This window comes from Aethina tumida, chromosome 7 (assembly GCF_024364675.1).
Source record: "Aethina tumida isolate Nest 87 chromosome 7, icAetTumi1.1, whole genome shotgun sequence".
Classification (NCBI taxonomy): domain Eukaryota; kingdom Metazoa; phylum Arthropoda; class Insecta; order Coleoptera; family Nitidulidae; genus Aethina; species Aethina tumida.
Genome location: NC_065441.1, coordinates 4,356,402 through 4,379,487, shown reverse-complemented (window position 1 = coordinate 4,379,487; position 23,086 = coordinate 4,356,402). Strand labels below are relative to the sequence as shown.

Here is a 23,086-nt window from a genome sequence, read left to right as displayed (position 1 = left end):
ACTCCTTTCTGTTAATAATATCGTAGATACCATATCATCTTCATATATTGTATAAATAACTGTTCATACTCAAACAAATAATATTTCATATTATATATATTATATTTTAATCTACTCTTGAGATAATCTGGTCTAATTAAATTTTCCACACATTTTTGTACCTTTTTTGACTTTCTTGAATTTCATAAATTTTCAAAATTGTTACATATTTTACTTATAGTTTATTTACATTTTCTTCTTCCTTTGACATTTCCCATACTTAATGAATGATATATTTAAACTTAAATATTTGATTTGATCTATAGATTTTTGTTTAGTTTTATTAAATCAAGAAACTAATATCAATCATCAACTTCCAAAATTTGTAGATTTTTTAAATTTATTTAGTTGTTAAATTTTTTTTTGTGTTTTTTACTTTGATTTTATCAAATTTTATATTTTTTAAACTTCCTTTCTTTCCAATATCACCTCTACATTAAAAAATGTTTCAATCTATAAATATATTACTATATTATTTATATACAGTCAAGTGTTTTGTAAGTAGATACGAAATTAATATTAATTATATTTAAAAAAGCTTTTCAAATCTTTAAATTAGGAACCAATTTGCGTCCACTATTTTTTAGGTAAAACTGAAGAAACTGGGTTAAACCCTTCCACTCCAATAGGCCAGAACATTTTAATAATTATAGGAAAAGTGAAAGGAGTCAAAAATATTGAAGAATTTGCTTAGTTCTTAAAATATATTAAATTGCTTATTATTTTTATTGTTTCAGGATCAAAATCTGAAACATATACCAAACATGACGAAAAAATTCAGAATACCATACATTTATTAATACGAAACAAATTTAAAAGTTTAAAAACTAAGCAATAATTAATAGAAGTATTAAGATAAATAATAAATAAACTAAGCAAAACGAAGACCAATGGATAGCCGAATGTGGTCACGGACTGGAGGATTGACTCGCTCTTAAAAAGGTGTTACTGAAGAAATGATGAGTTATGTTAATTAAAAATTGATCATCGCAGTCCACGGACACATTATCGTTTTGTTAATATTATTGTTAAGACAGAATTAAGTAGTGTATCGTTTCGACTGTTTGTGTAAATAAACGTTATTAATGAACAATATGGAGTCTCAAAATCCTGACCCTTTCCCGCCATATATATAATTTTAAGGTTGTATTATTTTATGTCGGTCTTCAACTATGCGTTTATGAATTTAAAACGATTTATGAATATTTCATTTTCCGTACCGCTTTAAAATACCAAATTGAGCCTTAGATTCGTACCGAACCTTGATCCACATATTACAAATGCTGGTTAAGGATTATGGCACTAAAATATCGCCTAGAATAACAATTCTGAGCAAAAATTGCTTAACCCATATTCTAAAGGTCTTAATTGTAACAACGTCGTCTGCGACTTTCTTTTTTATGGGAAGCGTGTAAACAAATCATTTCCATTTTTATGCATTAAATATGATAAGAGCAACAATATGACTTAACCTGGTTTACTATAAAAATGTGGAACATGTGTACACGCCGTAAAAACTCATCTGGAAGAAAAGGTGATTCACGGAAAGTGAATCAGCCGCTTTAATTACCAATTAATCACAGGTCAAAGTACATATTCACCTTGCTTTTAGATTTTTAATGTGCACTTCCTGCGCATTTAATTCATAAAACCACTCGGCAATAAGCAAATAATACTCCTGATAAACGTTGCAGGTCGTAATTAGTTTACGTGCTTAATTTATGGTATTATCAGCATAGTTCACAAAACACACGGTAATAAATCGTGTGTTTATTGTTTGATAAAATGGAATATTTCCGAGAGACTTGTGCAAAGCTTGAAGCCAAAGTTGCACTTGCTGTATTATGAAATATCTCACTAATCATTTCAGAATTCCAACATTGAGAATGTGGCTGGTTGCGATGTTGTCAGAACCTTAAAACCTCCTCCACAAAAATTGTAAATTTTAATTAATAACTTTAACGTTTCAATTTTACGATTGAATTTTACAGGCCAGTAAAAGTATGTTTATGTAATTGGACATAAAACGGTACTAAATCGAGTCTGATATTAATTGTCTAGAAATGAATTGTTCAAGTTTTATGTTAATAAGTGAAAACTTACGTCTCATTTGATTGTGCGTTTTAAACTGTAGTTGCAAATGGCTCATGTATATTCTTTAATATAAATTATTTGTATTTATTCAGACAATAATGTCCAAATTATTTATATAATTTTAGATTATATATTTTTTGTTTCATTCAATTTCAATTCGATCTGTCATTTTTTTCAAAATTTAATATATTTTTGTTTTATGAAATTTTTACATTTTTAATTAAAATTAATATTTCATTAAATTATTTTTATTTTCTAATTTTCTATTAAAATGTTTTTATTATTATTATTTTTTAATTAAATAATATTTTACATATATGTAATATATTATTATTATATTTTTATTCAACTTAATTTATTTAAATTCAATATTTGTAAAAATTATGTTTAACAATATTTTTTATGAAATTTTTAGATATTCAACAAAACTGTAAACTTTTACATAATATAATAAAATCAAAAAAAAAATTGTTTTAATTTAATAAAAATGAAGTTTATTAAATTAATTATAATTTTTTATTAAAGAAAAATATTAAACTAAAATAATTTTAATATTTTATTAAATTATTGAAATTAAAAGTTTCAAAAATGTTTTACATATATCTATTATTTCATCTAATTTAATTTATTTAAAAACAAAAATTATTATGTTTAACCATTTTTTTATGAAATTTTTAGATATTGAACAAAATTGTAAACTTTTGCATAATATAATATAATCAAAATTAAAATGTTTTAATTTAAAAAAATAATTACAATTTTAATATCTTATTAAATTATTGTAACTATTTATTATAATTTCCAATTTCATTATTTTTATTATTATTTTTATTAAGTAATATTTTATATATTACATATATGTAATATTTCATCTAATATAAAATATTCAATTCCAATTTATGTAAAAATTGTTATCTGTAATCACACAAATAATTAAATTTATTACCAGTTACTCAATTATAACATGATAATTTTTCAAAACCAAAACTAGTAGAAAATTAAGTATTTTTTAATTTTAACCACATAATAATTAGTAATAAATATGGAAATTTATTTTAAAATTTTTATAATTTATATATTTTATATTAATTTTGTTGGATAATTTTTTAGTTTATTTTATAAATTTAAAAGCTTTAGATATAGAATAAAAAGAAAGTATAGAGTAACATTTATATTATTTCAATTAAATCACTTTTTCAATTATCAGTTTTGTGTCCGCATAGATTTTTTTAATTTGAAAATATATATAATGATAAAGTAAACTATACATCTTCTAAATAATGCTTCAAAATATCCGGATTAAATTTTTTAGTTTATATTTTGACAGTTTTTCTATTTTAAATATAAAAAAAATAACACGATGTACATTATAAGTTTTTTTTCATATTTTGTGTTGTTCTTATGAATTTTAGTGGAACTTTTTAAAATTTAATTGTTTTTAGTTTTTTTTTCAATAATTGTATTTTTTCTATTTTATTCTTTTAATTGAATATTTCTTGTTTTTTAAATATTTTATATTAATCAATTAATTGCCACAAAATATTTTTTTATTGTTTTATTAAAGAAAACACGTGCTTTTAGTTAATACTGGTTATCACAACCATCTTTAAGGTATTCCAGTTTTAATTGTTTGAGGAATATTAATGTGAATATTAAATCTGAAATATTACAAAAATAGCTGTCATAATCGAAATTAATTAAAATACCTTTTTTATCTAAATTGTACGAAGAATTTTTTTCAATAATTGTATTTTTTCCATTTTATTCTTTTAATTAAATATTATTCTTTTTAATATTTTATATTAATCAATTAAATTAGAAAAATGCTGAACAAAAAAAAATAAATAAGATAAAATTTCTATATTTTTAGTTATTTTTTAAATTCAATTGTATTGTAATTTAAGTAGTCTATGGATTAAATTGTCAAAAATAACTCAATTTGAATATTTTTCCGAATTATTTCTTTAATTTCTATTCCAAGAATTATATTTTTCCATTTAAACATTTATTCTTATTCCTCAGATTATCCTATAGCCTGAAACCCGTTTTGACACTCAGCAACATCTGGCAGAGCAGAGAATTTCGAAAATAATGCGATTTCAGTGTGACTCCTTTCAATTAATCCACCACAACGAGTTAGATAATCCCGCGGACAGGAGCAGCGTTTCCCACCGCGACACCCACACCACACACACCGGTGTCGTAAAAAATCGAACGGTCCCGAGGCGGCGCCCCGGGGCGACCGGCGAAACTTTCGAAACAAGTTTGCGGATCGCGGTCCTCAGGTTCAGGGACACCGCGAGACCGGCATGCATACCAGCGACGTGAAACTCTTCTTCCTCTCGTCTTTATGCAATTCCTGCGTTGCCGGTGCTGGTGTGTGATCGAAGAATGCAAAACGCGACGCACACCTTCGTCTGTTTGTTCTCCAGAATTTCAATCCGGAGGAACTTTGGTCTGTATTGATGCAGTATTGTTCTACTGTTTGTTCTCCAGATTTTCACTCTGGAGGAACTTTGGTCTGTATTGATGCAGTATTGTTGTGTGGGGGTGAAACGAAAGTTAAAACAATAAACAACATATTTATATGAAAAGAAAGAAAGCAGTGTAAAAGTTAAATTAATGTATATTACTATGTTTTTATTAAATATAATAATTTACAAATATTTGCACGATTATCCAACATTATCCAAACAAATTGGGGGGTTTGTCTTCACTTCATTTATTTTTTTGTTCTCCCTGCTTCAGCATCATTCTCGGCCTCTTCTACTCTTTTGATCATTCTCCGTATTTGCCTCAGATCACGCTTCTTAAACGCTTTACTGACAACCAAACCTTTAAACGGTTTAACTGTATATTTTACCTTGCCTTCTCCAAAATCCAGTTTCCTAGCGCAATTCCTTCTTCGCTTCTCCACATTTTGTACGGCTGCCGTTTTAAATTTCGAATACACCCGGCTCACACTCTTCGCACACACGACAACTTTCTTGTACACTGAAAGCATGATTGTAGTAGCATTTAATACAAGCAATTCGGTTTATATTCCCAATCAATTTACCTACCCAACTGGCGCCATTAAACCAGGTATTGCTAAATGACACACATTAAAACCACTTTGATGCAATCCATTAACAATTGTTCCGTACCAATTACCAATAGAAGATTAAGGAATAGAAAATTTGATGTGGTTGATAAGCGGTCTGGCAAAACTTGCACCAGTTCGTGATTCAGAATTACCCACGTTAAGTCATCCATTATAACTTGACTCGGCCACGATTACAGTGGTCATCAGCCAGAACTCGTTATGAAATTACTGCACTTATTGTTTTAATGCATCTAGAAACGGTTTCGGGCCGTTTCTGCCTTTAAATCGATCGGTTTTCGTACGACGATGGTGTGGGAATCCCCCTAAAGACACAACGATCTGTTATTAAGCCACGTTGTAACATTATTTAGAAAAAAAAAATAGAGTGCGATTAGAGGAACAACGAAGTTATGGGAAAATATCGATGGGTTTTTTAAAATTCATATTCGATGTAGCCGGAAGGGCAAAATAAACATAGTTTATTTTAAAATTTGCCAGTCGCGTAGCTGCAGCTTTATCTAATTCCGTTGAATCGTCCCCTGATAGGGAATTTTAAAATTTCGCTTCGACCGTCGAAAGTTTGCTGTCGGTTGACAATTTTCCACGTGGGAATTATTACACCGTGTAACACGTCTGGTTTATTTTCAATAAATGGGATTATGCTAATTTCGGATGTGGAAAATATTTAAATTAAATTAGTCCCGGTTAGTTTTGTTTATTTTCATAATGGAATATGTGGTTTTTATTATTATATATTGGTCAGACATAAAATGATGCACAAAGGGAACAATTAATGTTTAATCTATTATACAATTCTACCCCCAATATATTAAATTTTGGGTATTTACTTTATGCAAATGTTTGATGAATTCAATAATATGTATGTAGGTAAATAATTTTATAATAGATTTTATTGAATATTTGTTTTGAAAACCATAAATATTTTAATTTACCTTAAATTAATATTATGAACTAATAGAAACTAAATCATTATTATAGTAATCTTTGAGATACAAAAAATTAAATACATTGAATATATTTTTTTAATTATATTCATTCAAGGTGTTTCTAAAATTTGGAAACAATTAGAACACGTTCAATAATGAAAAAAATCTTTATACATTTTCCTTCTATAGTTTCTCCTGAAGAAAATACAGCCACTCAAATTTAAATTTCAAAAATGGTTTTATGCTCATATTCTCTTAAGCTTAATCACACAGTGGCGTAGATTCTGGGGGTTTCTTCTCCTTTTCTGGCCCTATTTTCTATGCCACAACATATTTTTTTTTCACTGTTTTATATTCTTTTTACAAAATTAAAAAAGGTGCTTTTAGTTAATACTGGTTATCACAACCATTTTTAAGATATTCCATTTTTAATTGTTGGAATATTAATGTGAACATTAAATCTGAAATATCACAAAAATACATAATCAAAATTAATTAGAATACCTCATCTAAATTGTACGAAGAATATGAAAAACTTAATATTTAAAAAAATATTCAGTGGCATAAAAAATAGGGCGAGAAAAAAGGAGAACCCCCAAAATTTATTCCATAATATGTATATAGGTAAATAATTTCATAATAGATTTTATTGAACCCTTTATTTAATATTATTTCAAATATTTGTCTTGAAAACCATAGATAATTTAATTTACTTTAAATTAATATTAAAAACAAATAGAAAGAAAAGAAACACTTATTTATTATTATATTATCATTTTTCAGACTTGAACTACAAAAAATTGAATACGTATTTATATATTAAAAATATATTTTTAAAAATTATTTTGACAACCATTTATAATACGTATTTGTAGAATAAGTGGCCTAAATTTGGAAACAGAATACTTTCAAAATTGAAGAAAATTTTTCCTCTAAAGTTTCTCCTGAAAAAAAAATACAGCCACTCAAAATTATATTTCATATTTCCTTAACCTTTGGTCCAATCGTGTCCAAATTTGGTATGTATTCTCCTAAAATATATGCGTACAATTTAGTATAATAAACTTATTTCATATTGACACAGTGACATAGGTACTGGGGGTTTCTCCTCCTCCTTTTCCTATCCTATTTTTTTAACTGTTAAACTTTATATATTCTTTGTATAAATTTAAAAGAAAAAGGTGCTTTTAGTTAATACTAATTATCACGTTTTTACGACATTCCAATTTTAATTGTTTAAGGAATATTAAATCAGAAATATCTCAAAAACGGCTGTGATAATCAAAATTAATCAAGAGTATCTTTTTCTTCTAAATTGTACAAAGAATATGAAAAGATTAATAGTTTTAATAAATATTCAGAGGCGTATAAAATAGGGCCAGAAAAATAGAACCACTGTACAATATGGAAAATGTTTATTACATTGAGTTGTAGGCATATATTTTAAGAAAACATATATCAAATTTAAACAGGATTGGACCAAAGGTTATGGAAATACGAGAAAAGAAATTTTTGAAATTTAAATTGAGATACTGTAAAAAAATTTATTCATAGTTTCTTAATTATTGGACGTTTTCTAACTGCTTCCCATTTTGGAAACAATAACAGAAAATTATTATTTTAGAAATAAGTAGAACAAATTTTTATATTGAAATTGAATTATCAATTTAATAGTGAATAGAAACACAAAGTATTATTTTAGAAACAACATTGTTTTAACAGATAGTTAAGTTATCATTATTTTTTATCAGACTTATATATAATTTGACATAATGTACAGCAATTTAGAAAAAAAATAACAGAAAGTTGATAAAATTAAATGAATATTTTAGAATGAAACTATGACGATTTTATATAATCGATTACAATTTAATAGCATCATTTAATGCGTGTGATGCAACACAACATATGGATTGTTACGATCGTCGTATTAAAAAAGCATTAAATATTTCTAAAACCACCGACCGAAAATGAGTTTAGAACGTTTATTTTCCTCCCGACAAAATCAGGAAGCAGCAAAACACTTTCACATATTTTTTCGACAAGCAATTAAGAACGAACGAAAGGAAATATGACAAAAATTGTTATGCATTATGCATGAACACGTGAAATGTTAATCGATTTTATTGGTAATTAGAGTTGCGCTGATTGATGGAGAAAATAGGATGTTTGTCGTTTGACCGTAGCTAGTTTTTGTATTAGTCATTGGTCATTGCTGTTCATTTAATTCAAGTTCGTTGTACGATTAGAGAAATGCATTGTTTCTAAAACATTATCGTGTGTAAACGGATGTCAAAATTTCAACATCCATATTAATTTACACACGAGGTTGGACTATTAATTAATCTACTAAAAAAGATTAAGGTATAAAAATATTGGTTCTAAAATTATATATATTTTTAAATATATTAAAATAAAAATATAAAACATTAATATACATATATAATTTCATTAAAATATATATATTAATTTCATTATATATATATATATATATATATATATATATATATATATATATATATATATATATATATATATATATATTATTAAAGTTGTTTTAAGTTAGATTAGGTTCTATTGGGGTAGGTTAGATTAGCTTACATTATTATTTAGTAAAAGTCTATCACATAAAAATAAAATCCATAAAAGTTAAAAAACAAAATGAAATATTTGCATTATGTCCTTAAATAATATATATTTATATATAAGCCTGGAAGTATGTTATTTATGAATATGTTCAATAATAAATAACTAATGAAACATATAAAATATTTGAAACAAAATTCAAAATTGGAAAGGGGGATTTGTATGTTTATACAATTGTCGTTCACAAATGCACACTTTATGTTCGTGTTATCATTGACAATTGCAAAGGAAACCTTGGAACATCTTGAGGAATATGTCAATGTAATCGTGTTGCATGAACTTATGGTTAGATAAAATCTCAATATTAATATGGCTGTGACAGGAAAACGTTTACATCGACCTTTCGTTTTCATACAAAAGAAAATTTTACTACACTATATAAAAATAAACATAAGATTTGTAGAACATTGTCTGATATCATCATGAAAAAAGGTGAATATTTTATGCTTTTAAGTCAGCTATTGATTTCCTACTTAAGCTAGTTTACTGATAAAATCATGTTTGTCGTTTTTTATAATTTATGAGAGATAAGCTCCCGTAATCTATTATTTAATGTGTGATAAAGTAAAATGTGGCACAATTAAATAGTACAAACTAGATGTATCTTGTAACTGTTACACATATTCAAAGGCTAATTAAACAAATATTTCATTTTTCACACGACACACATTAAGAGCTAACTTTTGATAACGGATGCGTTGCACCGTATTTTTTTTATAATTTATTGTCTATTTACTTCCGGTCTCACATCGGTATTGTGTTGAATTAATTGTGGGTCATTATCTCAGCTATGCAGAAGTGTTAAAAATCGTCGTCCTACAAACGGGCACAATACACACAGTACCGTAGAGTTTGTAATTAAGTAAATGTTACACTCTTACCTTGGTGTTCCGGCACAATGTTAAGAAAATTGCGCGTTTGAACACCGTAAGAAGGCGTTTTCTGAAAAGTGCGGTCATTTAAATTTATCACATTAGTCAATCTGTTTGGTTTAATTGCAGTAATCATATTGGAAACGTTTCAAAACACATGTTTAATTAATTTTAATTGTTTTTGTAACCTTAGCATTGATCTTTCGATTTTCTCTTTGTACCTTTTTTGTGAAATGGAAATTGTTTTACGTTTTATGGTTTAGACCATTTAATAAATGAATTGTTTAACATATATGAACGTAAAACTTAATTGCCATCAACGAATAACTTTTCCATCATGAACAATCAGCACACAAAGCTATTTTTAGTAAAAACACACAATTATACAAAAGTAACAACATCTCAGCAACCATTAAGTGTAAAAAAACTGCAATTAACATATTTCTCTTTATACAACGTTAATTAATAATCGCCGATTTAAAAAAATAACTAATGCATTACATATAGTGGAAAAATAATTGTAATTTCAGGAGTGTTTCTATGACTGGGTTTAGCAATAATAAAAATGATTCATGTCTAGTTTTCGACCATGAAACGGCTGCGTTACTTTAATTTAATTTGACCTTATAACCTCACGGATAAGTTACGGGCTCTACCTTTTACTCGACTCATGCTTATATTTAGAGAAAATCGCAAGATCACATACGATCAGCATGGGAATGCCTTCTGACGATGTAATATAATGATACGCTTATTGTTTCACTGCAATTATTTGTTGACATCAGTAATAAGTTGGAACATTACGACGGTAATTTTGTTAGATTTGAATTAGACGTAAATATTTTTCGATGAATAAGTCAACGAAGGTTGTAAGTAATTTGTTTTTGGGTTTGGTCGGTCGTAGTAAATATTTTGAACAACAGCACGCTTTACTTTTATTTCTGGTGATGTTCTCAACTATTGCCATCATGATTGGAAGGTCAAAATTCAATTTTAATGTTAGTTCAACTCGTGACAAACAAATGAAATTAGACCGAGTTTCAAATTGGAAAAAAGCAGTTATTATAACACTTCTGAAGTTTGTAATTGGTTAAAGCAATTTAAAGAAGCCTTTAAGGAATGTTCGTCGTGACAGACATATTTTCTCAGCTATAAATGAATAATAACTTATTTCGTGACCACTGTGTCCGACCTAAGACAACAAAACTTCAGCAGAACATTGATAATCTGATTAAATGCTTAAAACTTCATACATTTTTGTTTAAACTAATTACTATCAATGGAATTTTATAACATTAGAAACCTTGTATATTCAATTGTGTTGCTCAGTAACCAAAATCATAATGGCATACCAAGTTAATCAATCCATAAATCAAGATTATAAATGATTAAATCCGATTCGATGAATGGCGATCGGAAATATTAAAAATAATAATTCAATTTGATCTAAACAACTTTCTCAGTGAACCTGAACCTGTGACTTTCTCTGGTTATTCGTTTTGTTTCGATTTCATGTCTTGTTCCCAAGACGAAATTTAAATATTATCTCGCTTTTTATTGCACTAGCCTTTGGCCATTGAAATGTTACTTTCGTTTGGACCTCAAATAATTCGGATTTTTGTTCGGTGATTCAGAATTCTAGGATAAAATAGAAACTAATAATAAATTATTTTTTGAATTGAACAAGTATTACTACAAAAATTATAATTGTTTGAAAGGAAAAAGTACATTAATTATATTTTAAATTTATACCGGGAGGAATTACAAGCTGGAAAAGAACTTTTCAACTTTTAGAAAATATGGGCTGATTACAATCCAAGAAATTTCCAAGAGACACACTCCATCTGAAACATAGGAAGATTAATGATGACAAATCATTGACGCAAGTGCTCTAGAATGTACGCCAGCTTGAAGATAACTTGTATCAATGTATACACGTTGGCAGACAATAATTTGACCATTTACTTGATCATTTTATTTAAAACTTATCATATTAAATTTCAAATAAAATTATTTGATTAATTTTGGGTTTGAATAATTTTCAAAAAATATACGGCAATCTATAGGAAATAAAAAGTCCTTTTTAATGAGGTGTCACTTGACACCATTCTCATTTGAAAATATTTGGGGGTGGTTTTCACCTAGGGGGTTGAAGGTTTTGCTATGCTTTTTGAGTTAAAATACAAACAAACAAACTTGATGTGTTTTTGTATTTTGTTAAAATGTCCTTTTCCAACCTGTAACACCTCGCGGTACGTTTTTGATGAACAACCCTGTATATACAATCTAAGAATTACCTAAATAACTATTTACATATAAAAGTTTATTATAATTATAATTTTATTATTTAAATTTCATACTTTTTTTGTATAATTACTTATAGTTATTAAATTAAAATATTAAAAATTAATATTATATCATTACCAGATTATTTATTCATAACTATATGCAACAATCTTTACATATAAATGTTAAGTTAGTTATTCTTATTATTGTATTTTAAAATAGAGTAAAAAAAAATAAGAAATGAAACTAAATTTGTAAGTTTTTATTTATTCATTAACACTACATAACAAATAACAACATCTAGAACATACACAACGTGCGCATTAATAAAAAATTGAATATATATCATGATTCAAAAAAAGTGTAGTCCTTAAACTTACGAAGACAATTGAACACATTAAATGTCATCCAAATCGGCAGCATCAGTGTAACCGGAATCGTCGTATCTGGACCGATCTGGAGTTCTGGTGCACCTACTCCCGGCCGTCGGACTTCTGGTGGCCAATCTCAAAACGGGATCGTCGTACCGACGCGACACCAAAGTGAAATCGTGATGTGCGTCCACCAATTTCTGCAACCTCGACACCAACTCGTAGTCCGGCATCGGCAGAACGACACCCAGTATTTTGGCCACCGAGTGCTTGAAGCTCTGCAACTGGGCTTCCCGTCGCTGCACTTCGGATAACGAGTCTTTGACTCTAGCCAGTTCGTCTCTGAGTAGCTGGACGGAGTGTTCGTTGATGTTGCGTTCTTGTTCGATCGTTTCGCCCGTTGCTCTGACTTGGTCTTTTAGAATTGTCACTTTTCTGTTGTACTTGGTTCTAAGGGTTTCTGATTCGATGAGGCGTTTCTGTAGCTCCTCCACTTTTCTTCCTCGTTCTAGGGCGGTTATCTACAACACTCGGGTTAATTAACGATCAGTTCTGAAAGATTTGAACAGGTTACTTTATAGTCTGCAGCTTCAGCTAGTTGGCTGTTCACGTCTCTGAGTTGAGACTTGGCTTCTGTTAGTTGAAGCTGGAGTCTATCCACTTGTTTGACAAGCTTTTTAACGCGCAAATTAGCTTCGTCCCTTTCATTTTGCAAAAGACACTTAGTTTTGGTGTTATCCTCTTGAAGAGACAATTTCCTTCTAAGTAAATCCAAATGCAAATCTTTTCTTTGGACTTGTTCACGTAGATTTCTGACACGTCTTTGAAGCTGATAAACCAAGGCAGTCTGGAAATGTTATTTTTTGTGAATAAGGATTGTAAAGATAATATTGTTGAGGTGGAGTGATAATAACAATGCAAGATACGAACTAATCTTGTTTTGAGTGCAAATAAAATTGTAATCTGTTGTTTATTATACATTTTTTATTGGTATCAGATGTTATGTAATCAAAAACTAGATAATCTTTTCTATATTTTAAACAGTTATACTACAATTACTTTTAAAAGTAGAATATAAAGCAAAAAAAACTACAAACTATGCTTAATTTAATATTAATCAACCAATTTATCTCGAGAAAAAATTAATCGCCTTTAAATTTTAAAAATTCCTTCAAGAGAAAAAATGGCCATTTAGGTAAATGAACGTTGGAAGGTCGAAAAATTGAATAAAATTCCTTCAAACAAAAAGGTAGTAACAGAAACAGAAAGCTAATAATGTAGAATAAACATAAAGAATAAATGAAGTGGGCAAAACGTCCACGCCAATTATGCAAATACAACAAAAAGGGTCACAAATTGCCTGAAACGAAAATTGTGAGTGAGATGAAGGAAAATGGGGGTTGTTAAAATTATTATTTAGTCCCTCAGCGAACTGAGACAAAGTAAAATTCTTCTTATTTTGGCATTTTAAATTGTTGATCTCAATTTAATGAGCACAGTTTATAGTTTTTTTATCGTTACATCTAGTGGCTTTGAAGTGCTGTCTCTTACATCACGTAACGGTATGTCGTGAAAAGATCTTTCACGTCTTATAAGTCTCGGCAACGTTCCGTATCCACAACAAAGCAGCTACTCGCACAGAAAAACAATACACTTTTAACAAACACACATTTAAAATGCACCTTGTTCTCTAACGTAACCATTTTTTTGTTAGAGAAGATGCGTCTTCATAAAGTACATCATTAAGTGTTCCGACTTTTTCGATTTCAGTTGCGGACTTTCGTACACTCACCTTATCCACCAGTTTGTCACTTTCCAATCTGGCCAGCTGTTCGGCTCGTAGCAGCAAGGATTCGGTGTGCAAATCCACCCCGATGTCATGGGAAATTTCGTCCATGTTCAACGCCCGCGCCAAACGCTCCAAAAAGTTCATAAACTACAACAAAACTTTAGCTTTATCACCGACCAATTTTTTATCAAACAAAAATAGTCTGCAACGTTTTAACCCCCGCATTACTCACGGTGGATTTGTCCCGTTTGAGTCCCTCCCTGGACATTTCGCAGGCATTAATCTCCGTGTCCGCTTTGTGCAGTCGACTTTCCAAGTGGTTCTTCTCATCCTCCAGTGCACGGATGCGGGTATTCGCCTGTTCGTACAGGGAAATCTGTCGAGACAATTGAGTGCTCTCGTGGCTCAGCTTCTCTCGCAGCGACTCCACTTGCTGACTCGACATAAATTTATTTATATTTTGAACGATTTAAACTCAAAACAATGCGAAAGCATTTTTAGATAAGCTTAGTGGTATACTTCCCTTAGTTGTGCTTGAAATTGTCACAGTGCGATTAGCTGAAGCTGAACGTAAAGTAGGTGCCCCGACCAGATTCTTACCGCATGTTTGTCTTTGTTATCGGTTACTAGTTCGTGTATTCTATCTTTAATGGCAGTTTCGATGGACTCGACAAATCTGGAAGGGGTGCTAAGTAGGATGGCGATAGATTCGAGAGAATGTCGATGTTCGGCCTGAAGCCTCTGTAACTTGTCCTCGCGCAGTTTCAGCTCCTCTGTAAAACGACGTGGGTAATTCCCATCACATATTCCCTTAACTCGAGACAGTTAACGCGATTCGCAACGAACCTCTTATTTGGCAAATGGTGGACTCCTGCTGCGCAATATTGCCGCTGGCCGATCCCAGGCTCCTGTTCGAAACGGCTAGTTTCTCCTTGATTTCGTTCAGCTCACGCTCCATTACGCGATGCTGCATCTCGACGGAGTCCTTCTCCTGTCGCAGCCGGTCGATTTCCAATATCTGGGCGGCCGACTGCCTCTGGAGGCACTCCTTGTCGGCCATGGCGCGGTCCAGGTTCTCCCTGCAGCTGCGTAGCTCCATCTCAGTGGTGCCGAGCGTGTCGCTGATGTTGTGGGTGCGATTACGTAGTCGGGATGTTTCCTGGAAAATAACACGGGCTAGTGGTAACGTAAATGCTCGTCGTTCCGGTAAATTGATTGTAAGGATGCAGATCGTGCGATGTATTCTTTTATTTTGGACTAACTAGACTGAGCAATATTCGCTGGAGAATGTTGCGGGTTTTATGTACCTTTGCGTTTCCCAACAAAGGACGATAAGCGTTCTCTATACTGGAACAAAGTAATCAAAAAATACATACGTACAATTTTTCCTGAAATAAAACTGAAGAGATAATTTCCGCATATAAAAAAAATATAAAACTGTCTTTAACCTTAAAACAGTTTAAAGAGATAATGAAGTAACGTACAATTCAATGTAATGTTCATGACTTTCTTTGCTAACTCATAACCATAAACAGTAACCAGTTTGTGATAAACCGGAATCAAACTTCCTTATTGAAGACATTGAACTACTTTTGAAATAAAAATCGTAACGAACATCTGGAAAATTATTACTTTGTAATATATTTTGCCGATATTTTTTTATTTTTAATACATTATTTTTAAAAATTATTACTTTTATTGTTATAATTAATTAATAATTTATATAGTAATTAATAATCAATATAATTAATATATTCTTTAATACGCTGAAGAGTAGAATATTTAAAAAAAAAAAAGAATATATTTTATAACCAAAATTGGTGGAGGCGCCATTCTAAATAACTACCTCATAATTTATATAATTAACTATTTTCTTTACAATAATATGTTATATATTATGTTAAAAAATAAAAATTATCAATTTATTTACCTAAATTTATAAAAATTGTGTTATAGTTTACGAAAATTTAATATTAAGTTTTATTTTATAGAAACTGAAAAGTTATTTCTATATATTTCAAAGTAATATTTCAAAATTATCAAAACGTATTAATCCTTGTCATCTAGCGTTACACTGAACTACTTTTGCAATAAAAATCATTGTAGTCAACAAACAACTGGAAAATTTACTTTATATTGGTTATTTTGTAGATAATTTTTGTTTAGAAAAAAATAATATCAATAATATATAAAAAATGTGTAAAAATCAAATTTTATAACATGACACACAAGAGTTTCTAAAACTTGTGGTCAAAATTTGGGGACGATTACAACGCGTTCAATAAAAAGAAAATCTTATTGTGTATTCTAATATCTTATTAAGTATTTTTCTAAAATAGATGCTTACAGTTCAGTTGCGTGGACTCTGGGGAATTCACCTCTTTTATTTACTTCCATTAAGTATATTTTAAAATTATTAAGCTTTTCAATATCTTTCAATTTAGAATAAAAAAGGTTCACTTGATTAACATTTATTTTCACAGCCGTTTTTAAGATATTTCAGTTTTAATGTTTTGAAGAAGATTATATATCTCAATATCGGTTCTAATAATCAAAATTAACCAAGAGTACGTTTTTTTATTTCAAAATGTACAAAGAATATGCAGAGCCCAATAGTTTTAAAAAATATTCAGTGGCATAGAAACTACGGCGAGAAAATGAGAGAAATCCCCCAGAGACTACGCCATGGTAAAATTATGGAAAAGTTTATTACATTAAAATATAGGCACATATTTTAAGTTAATACATATCAAATTTAAACAAAGGTTATAGAAATACGAGGAAGAAACTATTTTTGAAATTTAAAATTGGGGGCTGTATTTTCTTCAGAAGAAATTATTAGACGTGTTCAAACCACACCACTCATTTTAGAAATACCCTGTATTTTAAAAAAACAGTAGTCCAATATTTATTTTTTAAAATTATAATTATTATTATTATTATAAATTATAATTTTTAATTATAAAGATAATTACATTTATTTTTTGGTTTAATAATGTAAAATATTTCCAAATTTTATTTTTTAAAAACGAAAGGAACATCATTAAACATTTTCCGTACAGTAACAAAAATATCTTTGTATATAAAATTATTAAGATAAGGCAAAAATATCAAATTATTTCTACATCCGTATCCAATTTGATTTAAAATTTATTTTATAAAAACTTAAAAGTTGTTATTCAATATTTTCATTTCAAATATAAAATTATCTTCAGTTTCGATGAAATATTTAAAAATTATCAAAACATGTCAACAAAAAACAACAATATAACAAATACGTGGCAAGTTGATGACCTAATGCAACTTAAATTCTTCTTAAAATTGATAAGAAACGCAATAAAGTATAGAAAATATAATTTTCTTACACGACAATAAAAACACAGACAAATTAAATTGATTTTTAGGTCAGTCACACTAGGACAAGTTTTCATACGGATTTTAAGTCTGCACAAACCTAATATCAATATAGGTTAAGATAACCGAGTCAATCAACTTTATATTTATGCATAAATATTATTTTTTATGTTTCACATAATTGGATCTTTGTTTTGATACAAGCTGTTTGAACAAAATAACTAGTGAAATTACAACGACGGGGATAATAAAGGTCAGCATCTGTTAGTCTATATTAATCCATTGCAACTACATTTAAGGCAGTATCAAATGTTGCGTTGACAAGAATTCATCCTAATAAACATTGCAGGCTTGTAAGTAAACATTTATGAAATAGTCTTCATCTTAAAAAAAAACATTGTTTCTTCTAGTATCAATCAAAATGGTCCTACAAGCAGATGTAGTGCTTTACTCATTTATAGGAATTATAGTGACACTCCTAATAGCACTAAAATTATTCTTCCACCATCTTTTTAAATATTGGGAGAAGCGTGGACTTTACACTCCAAAGCCTATATTTCCTTTCGGCAACGCCATAAATTTCTACAACGGCAAAGAATGTCTTGGTGAATTATTTTCTACAATCTACCTGGACATTAAATCCAGAGGTCTGAAGCATGGAGGCTTCTATTTTTGGGGCAAAAGAGTTTACATACCCGGCGACAATGAAATTGTGAAGAAAATCATAATAAGCGACTTCGAATACTTCCCCAACCACGGCCTGTATCTGAGCGAAAGCATGGAGCCGTTAACGGGGCACATTTTCAACATGGAGGGCGGAAAATGGAGGAACCTCCGGGCCAAATTGCCGGCAGCCTTCAGCACGTGCAAAATGAGGAAAATGTTTGCCGAAATGGTGGGTTGTCAGAAGAATTTGTGCGAACTGTTGGACACGTACGAAAGTAAACAACAGCCGGTCAACATCAAAGACGTTCTCAGTTTGTTCTCCACTGACATCATCACCAAAACAGCTTTCGGAATCGAAACGAATTGTTTAAAAAACAAGGACATGGACTTCATCACGCATGGCAGATCGTTTTTCGACGACCAGTGGAGTGTTTTCAACAACACTTTAGTGATAACGTGTCCCAGGAATTATCTGCAGTTTTTCGGCTTGAAGGTGTTGAAAAAAGAAGCCACTGACTTCTTCATGAAGGTGTTCGGGGACATAAAGGACCACCGCGAGAAGACTGATGATAAAAGAGAGGACTTGACCAATCTTCTGATCCGATTAACAAAATACAACCCCGACGACCGGCTTTTTAAAGACTTCAACGGAAAGGGCACCATTGATCCGATGAATTTCAACGAGTTCGCCGCCCAGGCCTACGTTTTCTTCGAGGCAGGTTTCGAAACTTCCTCCTCAACAATGACCTTCGCCTTGTATGAACTGGCCAAAAATCCAGACATCCAGGAAAATTTGAGGAGAGAAATTCAGACTGTCCTGGAAAAATACGATGGTGTCGTCACTTATGACGCTATGTTGGAAATGAAGTATTTGGAAAACGTTGTAGATGGTAAAAATTGCTCTATAAACCAAAGATTGATTAAAAAATGTATTTGTTGCAGAAACTCTGCGTTTATATCCTGTATTCCCGATTCTTCCAAGGATTTGTAACAAAGAATACCAAGTTCCCGGTACTGATTTGGTGTTAGAAAAGGACACACTTGTAGTAGTGAGTCAGATGGGCCTTCACAGAGATCCAGAATTTTGGCCTGATCCTCTAGTTTTCGATCCTGATCGATTTACATCGGAAAATAAGGCCACTAGACCTACCACAGCCTATATGCCTTTTGGAGATGGTCCAAGGATTTGTATTGGTATGTATTTTGTATCTAAATATTCTTATCTTTATTTATTAATTATTTGAAATAGTCGCAAAATAAATATATTATTCATTTAAGCAAGAAAATATTTATTTGTTATTAAACTATTTCATCATTAAGGAACCTTGCTATAATGAACTTTAAGCAATAAAATAATTATCCATATTTTGGACATTATAACATTATCTTAACAATTAATTACATTGATTATATTAATTTTAAATCACTAATACACAGCAACTATTCTTGTTTGACACCATTTAGTAATTTATAGCAATAGTTGAACTGTGAACTATTAATCGAATATTTTTCTAGGTAAACGGTTTGGATTGCTCCAGTCTAAAGCAGGCATTATCGGGATTATAAGGAACTACCAAGTTTCCTTAAGCAAAAAGACAATTCAGCCTTTCAAGTTTGACACTTCCGGGATCATACTTAGAACAAAGGGAGATGTTTGGCTTCAACTCACCAAAATATAACACTATTCCTTGTAACTTAATTTATATAAACAAATTTAAACAGTAGCAAACTTACTTGAACCAATTCGGTCGCTTTGTGAACCAATGTTTCGGGCGACACGTGCGAGGTATCAATAATGTCGGATCCCAAAGCAACTGAAAGTCTTCTGACGAAGTCCTGCAGTTGCAACCGGGCCGACTCCTTCTTCTGCTCCTGAGCATTAAGATCCAGTTCCAAGTTCCTAACTTTGACCTCAAGTTCCTTCGCCTTCTCCTCTTGATACCTTCAAGAATTGTTAGAAACTGTACCGAATATAGGTGGTGGTGGTTACCTGGCATCCCTGTGGGCGTTTTGAAGGGCTATTTCGTTACGACCCTGTGCACCAATCAGATCTCTTTCTCTTTGTTCCAGTTCGTGTATGCGTTTCTTTAAGGACGATATGATGGAGTTTTGTCGAGCGGATTGTTCTCGCAATTGGTCCGCCTCCACCTGCAAGTCCAGGCATCTTTGCTCTCTGGATCTGAGTTGGCTCCTCATCTCTTCCAGATCGGACGAGAGACGGTCTCTCTTGTACTGGAGGGCTGCTAGTTCGCTTCTAAGGGCGGTTGTTACGTCCACGTCAGGTTCTTCCATCTATTTTTCGAATATTTCGTTGGATTATAATTTAAATTAATATTATATACGGTTACCATGTCAACAAAATTTATTCCGTTAATGAAGTCGTAAAGATACATGGAATTATCAGTGAAATAACCGGATCCAGAGTTGCACTAATTATTGCAAACGCTTCTAATTATTTGTTTACATTTTAAACTTACCAATCATTAAAAAAATGGACGATAGCAGCACATTATCTGTGTCGTGCCCGTGTTGTACGGTTAGGGGGAGATATCACAGTTTTATGATCAATTCAGTAAACAGTAACACAAAAACGCAACAACTGCGCACGAATTTTCATCCCCAATCGTCGAATAAACGAATTGCTGTTGTCTAATCAATTTTCATGGTGATTATTGCGATTTCTACTTCAAAGTTATATATAGACTTAAGTTAATTGACTGTTCATGAATAATTGGTATTATTGGTTTGACTTTAATAGGTTTAATAATTATTATTGAAAGGTAGTTTTAAATTTTAATTTAATTCACTGAAATTAAACTCAATAATACATTAAATAATATTATAATTTATGTTGACGTCTAAAGGTTTAATAATTATTACTGAGGACTGAAAATTCAAAGAAATTAAAATCAAACTATTAATCTTTATTTTGTTGAAACTTTTGTTTTAAGTTGTACAAAGATAAATTTTATTACTTAACTTAATGACAACTAAGATAACAAGTAATAATTACAATACTTAACAATTAATTAATTTGTAAAGAAGTGATACATCCAATATTGAGATTATAAAATAAATATTTTCTTTTCACATATTGGAAATGCAATAAATGGAGATCTTTAGATGCACGTTTCACTTACCCATATTTACCCCACAAGAAAAAATAAACAAACATAGGTTTCGCGACAGCCCTTCGGCAAGTGATACCGAAAACTTCAGATGAATTTGACATTATGCGCTCCGCGAATCGATACGGTGGCCGTTATGTCCTGGTACGTTTTGATTATTTTATTCCCAAATTCCGAACATCTTCGTAACAACGTCAAAAAATAGGTTAAACTGATAACAATTTTATGTTGATTATCTGGATATAAATAACTAATCAATAGTAAATTGATTTTTACGTTTTTATAGCAAAAATAAGCCTTTTTAAAGCAATTATTAAACCAGACAGTAATAAATATAACAATATCCATATATTAATATAATAAATGTCCTATATATTTTTTTAATTATAACCATAGTTAGAAAAAATTTTCTGTGTTAATATAAAATATTGTTTATGAACTAAATACAATAAATATAAATAATATTTAATCCAAATTAACTTATTTTAATATTTATGATAATAATAATTTATTATTTTTTAAAACCGAAATTATTATTTATTTTATTTATTATGATATTATTTATTAGATGACAATTGAGATATTTTTTATCTTTATTTTAAAATTAATTTCCTAAAAATATAATATTCATTTTAACTTTTCACCATAAATATGACTAATTCACATTGATTTTCTCAGTGGCATAATTACTTTCAGCACCGTGTTTATCAACAATTCGCATCTAAACAGCAAATCTATAATCCCCAATCTAAAAATACGCTAATACTCTGAAACTAGTTAAACGCAAACATCACCTTGACTTCAGTGTCTTTGCACAGAACCTCGTAGATTTGCCAGTCCTCTTCGGTGTTGCCGGATGCTGCAGATTCCGATGGGGCTGCCATCGCACACTATCACATCATCTCACACCTCTGCAAAAAAAAAATTTACAAGGAGGTGATTTTTGTGTACAGTCACTTAAGGTTTGTGTGTATGATTGTTTTGTCGGTCACGCCATCTCTGGTATATAATCGATGTTACCTAGGAGTTGGTTATGGGGTTTTTGTTGTGGGGGTTTCATTCAAAGGAATCCCACAGGTTGATGCGGTACAAAGGCTCATTCAACACGTATTTTTTTTAATTTTAATGGGTTGTATTAAGCTGCTTTTATCGGGTGTGATGTAAGTTTCTCTAAATTTTTTTAATAATACAAGAAACGATTAACTTATTTAGACATAAACTCTTACTCTTCTTATTTCTCTCGGTCTTGGTACCCAAAATTATAATTTTTCATTTATTCAAAATAGTTTAAACTAGCCTTGTTAATATGTTTTACCAAAAGAATATTAAATTTGAACACCCTCTTCTTAGTGTTGCATTTCTTTGTCATTTAATATATTTTCATATTTTAAGGAATAAAAAAATACACTATTTTACATAGAACATAATTTTATTTATCACAAGTATAATATACAATTAGTCATATTCAACAGTCCACTTAACAACGCGTATACATAAATTATAGCTTGAATTTTGCGGTCACTATGTTTACAAATTTCTGTAACAAAAATCACACATAAATGAGCTTCCATTTATCAACTGCAATTTATAATTTATATAATTTTCCTTTTAGTTTTATTTCTAAAATTACTGAAAATGTTCAGTAAAAAATAACTGTTTATTTACTTACCGTTGAAGATATGAAATAATAATGCTACACAATATTATGTATAACAAGCAAGAATTTATTACTAATAAATCACGGTAAATTCAATTAAACTGCAAAATAAACGTCTATCTGAAAGATCTACTGGAACTAAAATTTATAAA

At 30.0% G+C, this 23,086-nt stretch overlaps 2 protein-coding genes across 2 annotated transcripts; one reads left to right on the top strand and one right to left on the bottom strand.

The window, feature by feature from the left end:
- Positions 1 to 12,216: 12,216 nt before the first annotated feature.
- LOC109599928 (coiled-coil domain-containing protein 170) lies at positions 12,217 to 22,236 on the bottom strand. Its single transcript, XM_049969707.1, has 10 exons — positions 22,072 to 22,236; positions 20,140 to 20,441; positions 19,884 to 20,091; positions 14,976 to 15,288; positions 14,730 to 14,902; positions 14,362 to 14,562; positions 14,133 to 14,276; positions 13,892 to 13,969; positions 12,915 to 13,187; positions 12,217 to 12,861 (listed from the first exon to the last, which is right to left on the bottom strand). The coding sequence occupies exons 1-10, from the start codon at positions 22,159 to 22,161 to the stop codon at positions 12,367 to 12,369; spliced, it is 2,277 nt and encodes a 758-aa protein (XP_049825664.1). The 5' UTR covers positions 22,162 to 22,236; the 3' UTR covers positions 12,217 to 12,366.
- On the top strand, positions 17,715 to 19,872 carry LOC109599927 (cytochrome P450 6a2). Its single transcript, XM_020015985.2, has 4 exons — positions 17,715 to 17,836; positions 17,894 to 19,039; positions 19,092 to 19,343; positions 19,665 to 19,872. The coding sequence occupies exons 2-4, from the start codon at positions 17,905 to 17,907 to the stop codon at positions 19,826 to 19,828; spliced, it is 1,551 nt and encodes a 516-aa protein (XP_019871544.2). The 5' UTR covers positions 17,715 to 17,836; positions 17,894 to 17,904; the 3' UTR covers positions 19,829 to 19,872.
- Positions 22,237 to 23,086: the final 850 nt, after the last annotated feature.

What these genes read in the sequence shown, in the direction of transcription:
- LOC109599927 (XM_020015985.2), top strand. Translation starts at nt 17,905, where the DNA reads ATGGTCCTACAAGCAGATGTAGTGCTTTACTCATTTATAGGAATTATA. An exon ending in TTTGGAAAACGTTGTAGATG is followed by an intron (nt 19,040 to 19,091) that starts GTAAAAATTGCT and finishes TATTTGTTGCAG; the next exon opens with AAACTCTGCGTTTATATCCT. An exon ending in TGGTCCAAGGATTTGTATTG is followed by an intron (nt 19,344 to 19,664) that starts GTATGTATTTTG and finishes ATATTTTTCTAG; the next exon opens with GTAAACGGTTTGGATTGCTC.
- LOC109599928 (XM_049969707.1), bottom strand. Translation starts at nt 22,161, where the DNA reads ATGGCAGCCCCATCGGAATCTGCAGCATCCGGCAACACCGAAGAGGAC. An exon ending in TCAAACGGGACAAATCCACC is followed by an intron (nt 14,277 to 14,361) that starts GTGAGTAATGCG and finishes GTTTTGTTGTAG; the next exon opens with TTTATGAACTTTTTGGAGCG. An exon ending in CTGAAGCTGCAGACTATAAA is followed by an intron (nt 12,862 to 12,914) that starts GTAACCTGTTCA and finishes CGAGTGTTGTAG; the next exon opens with ATAACCGCCCTAGAACGAGG.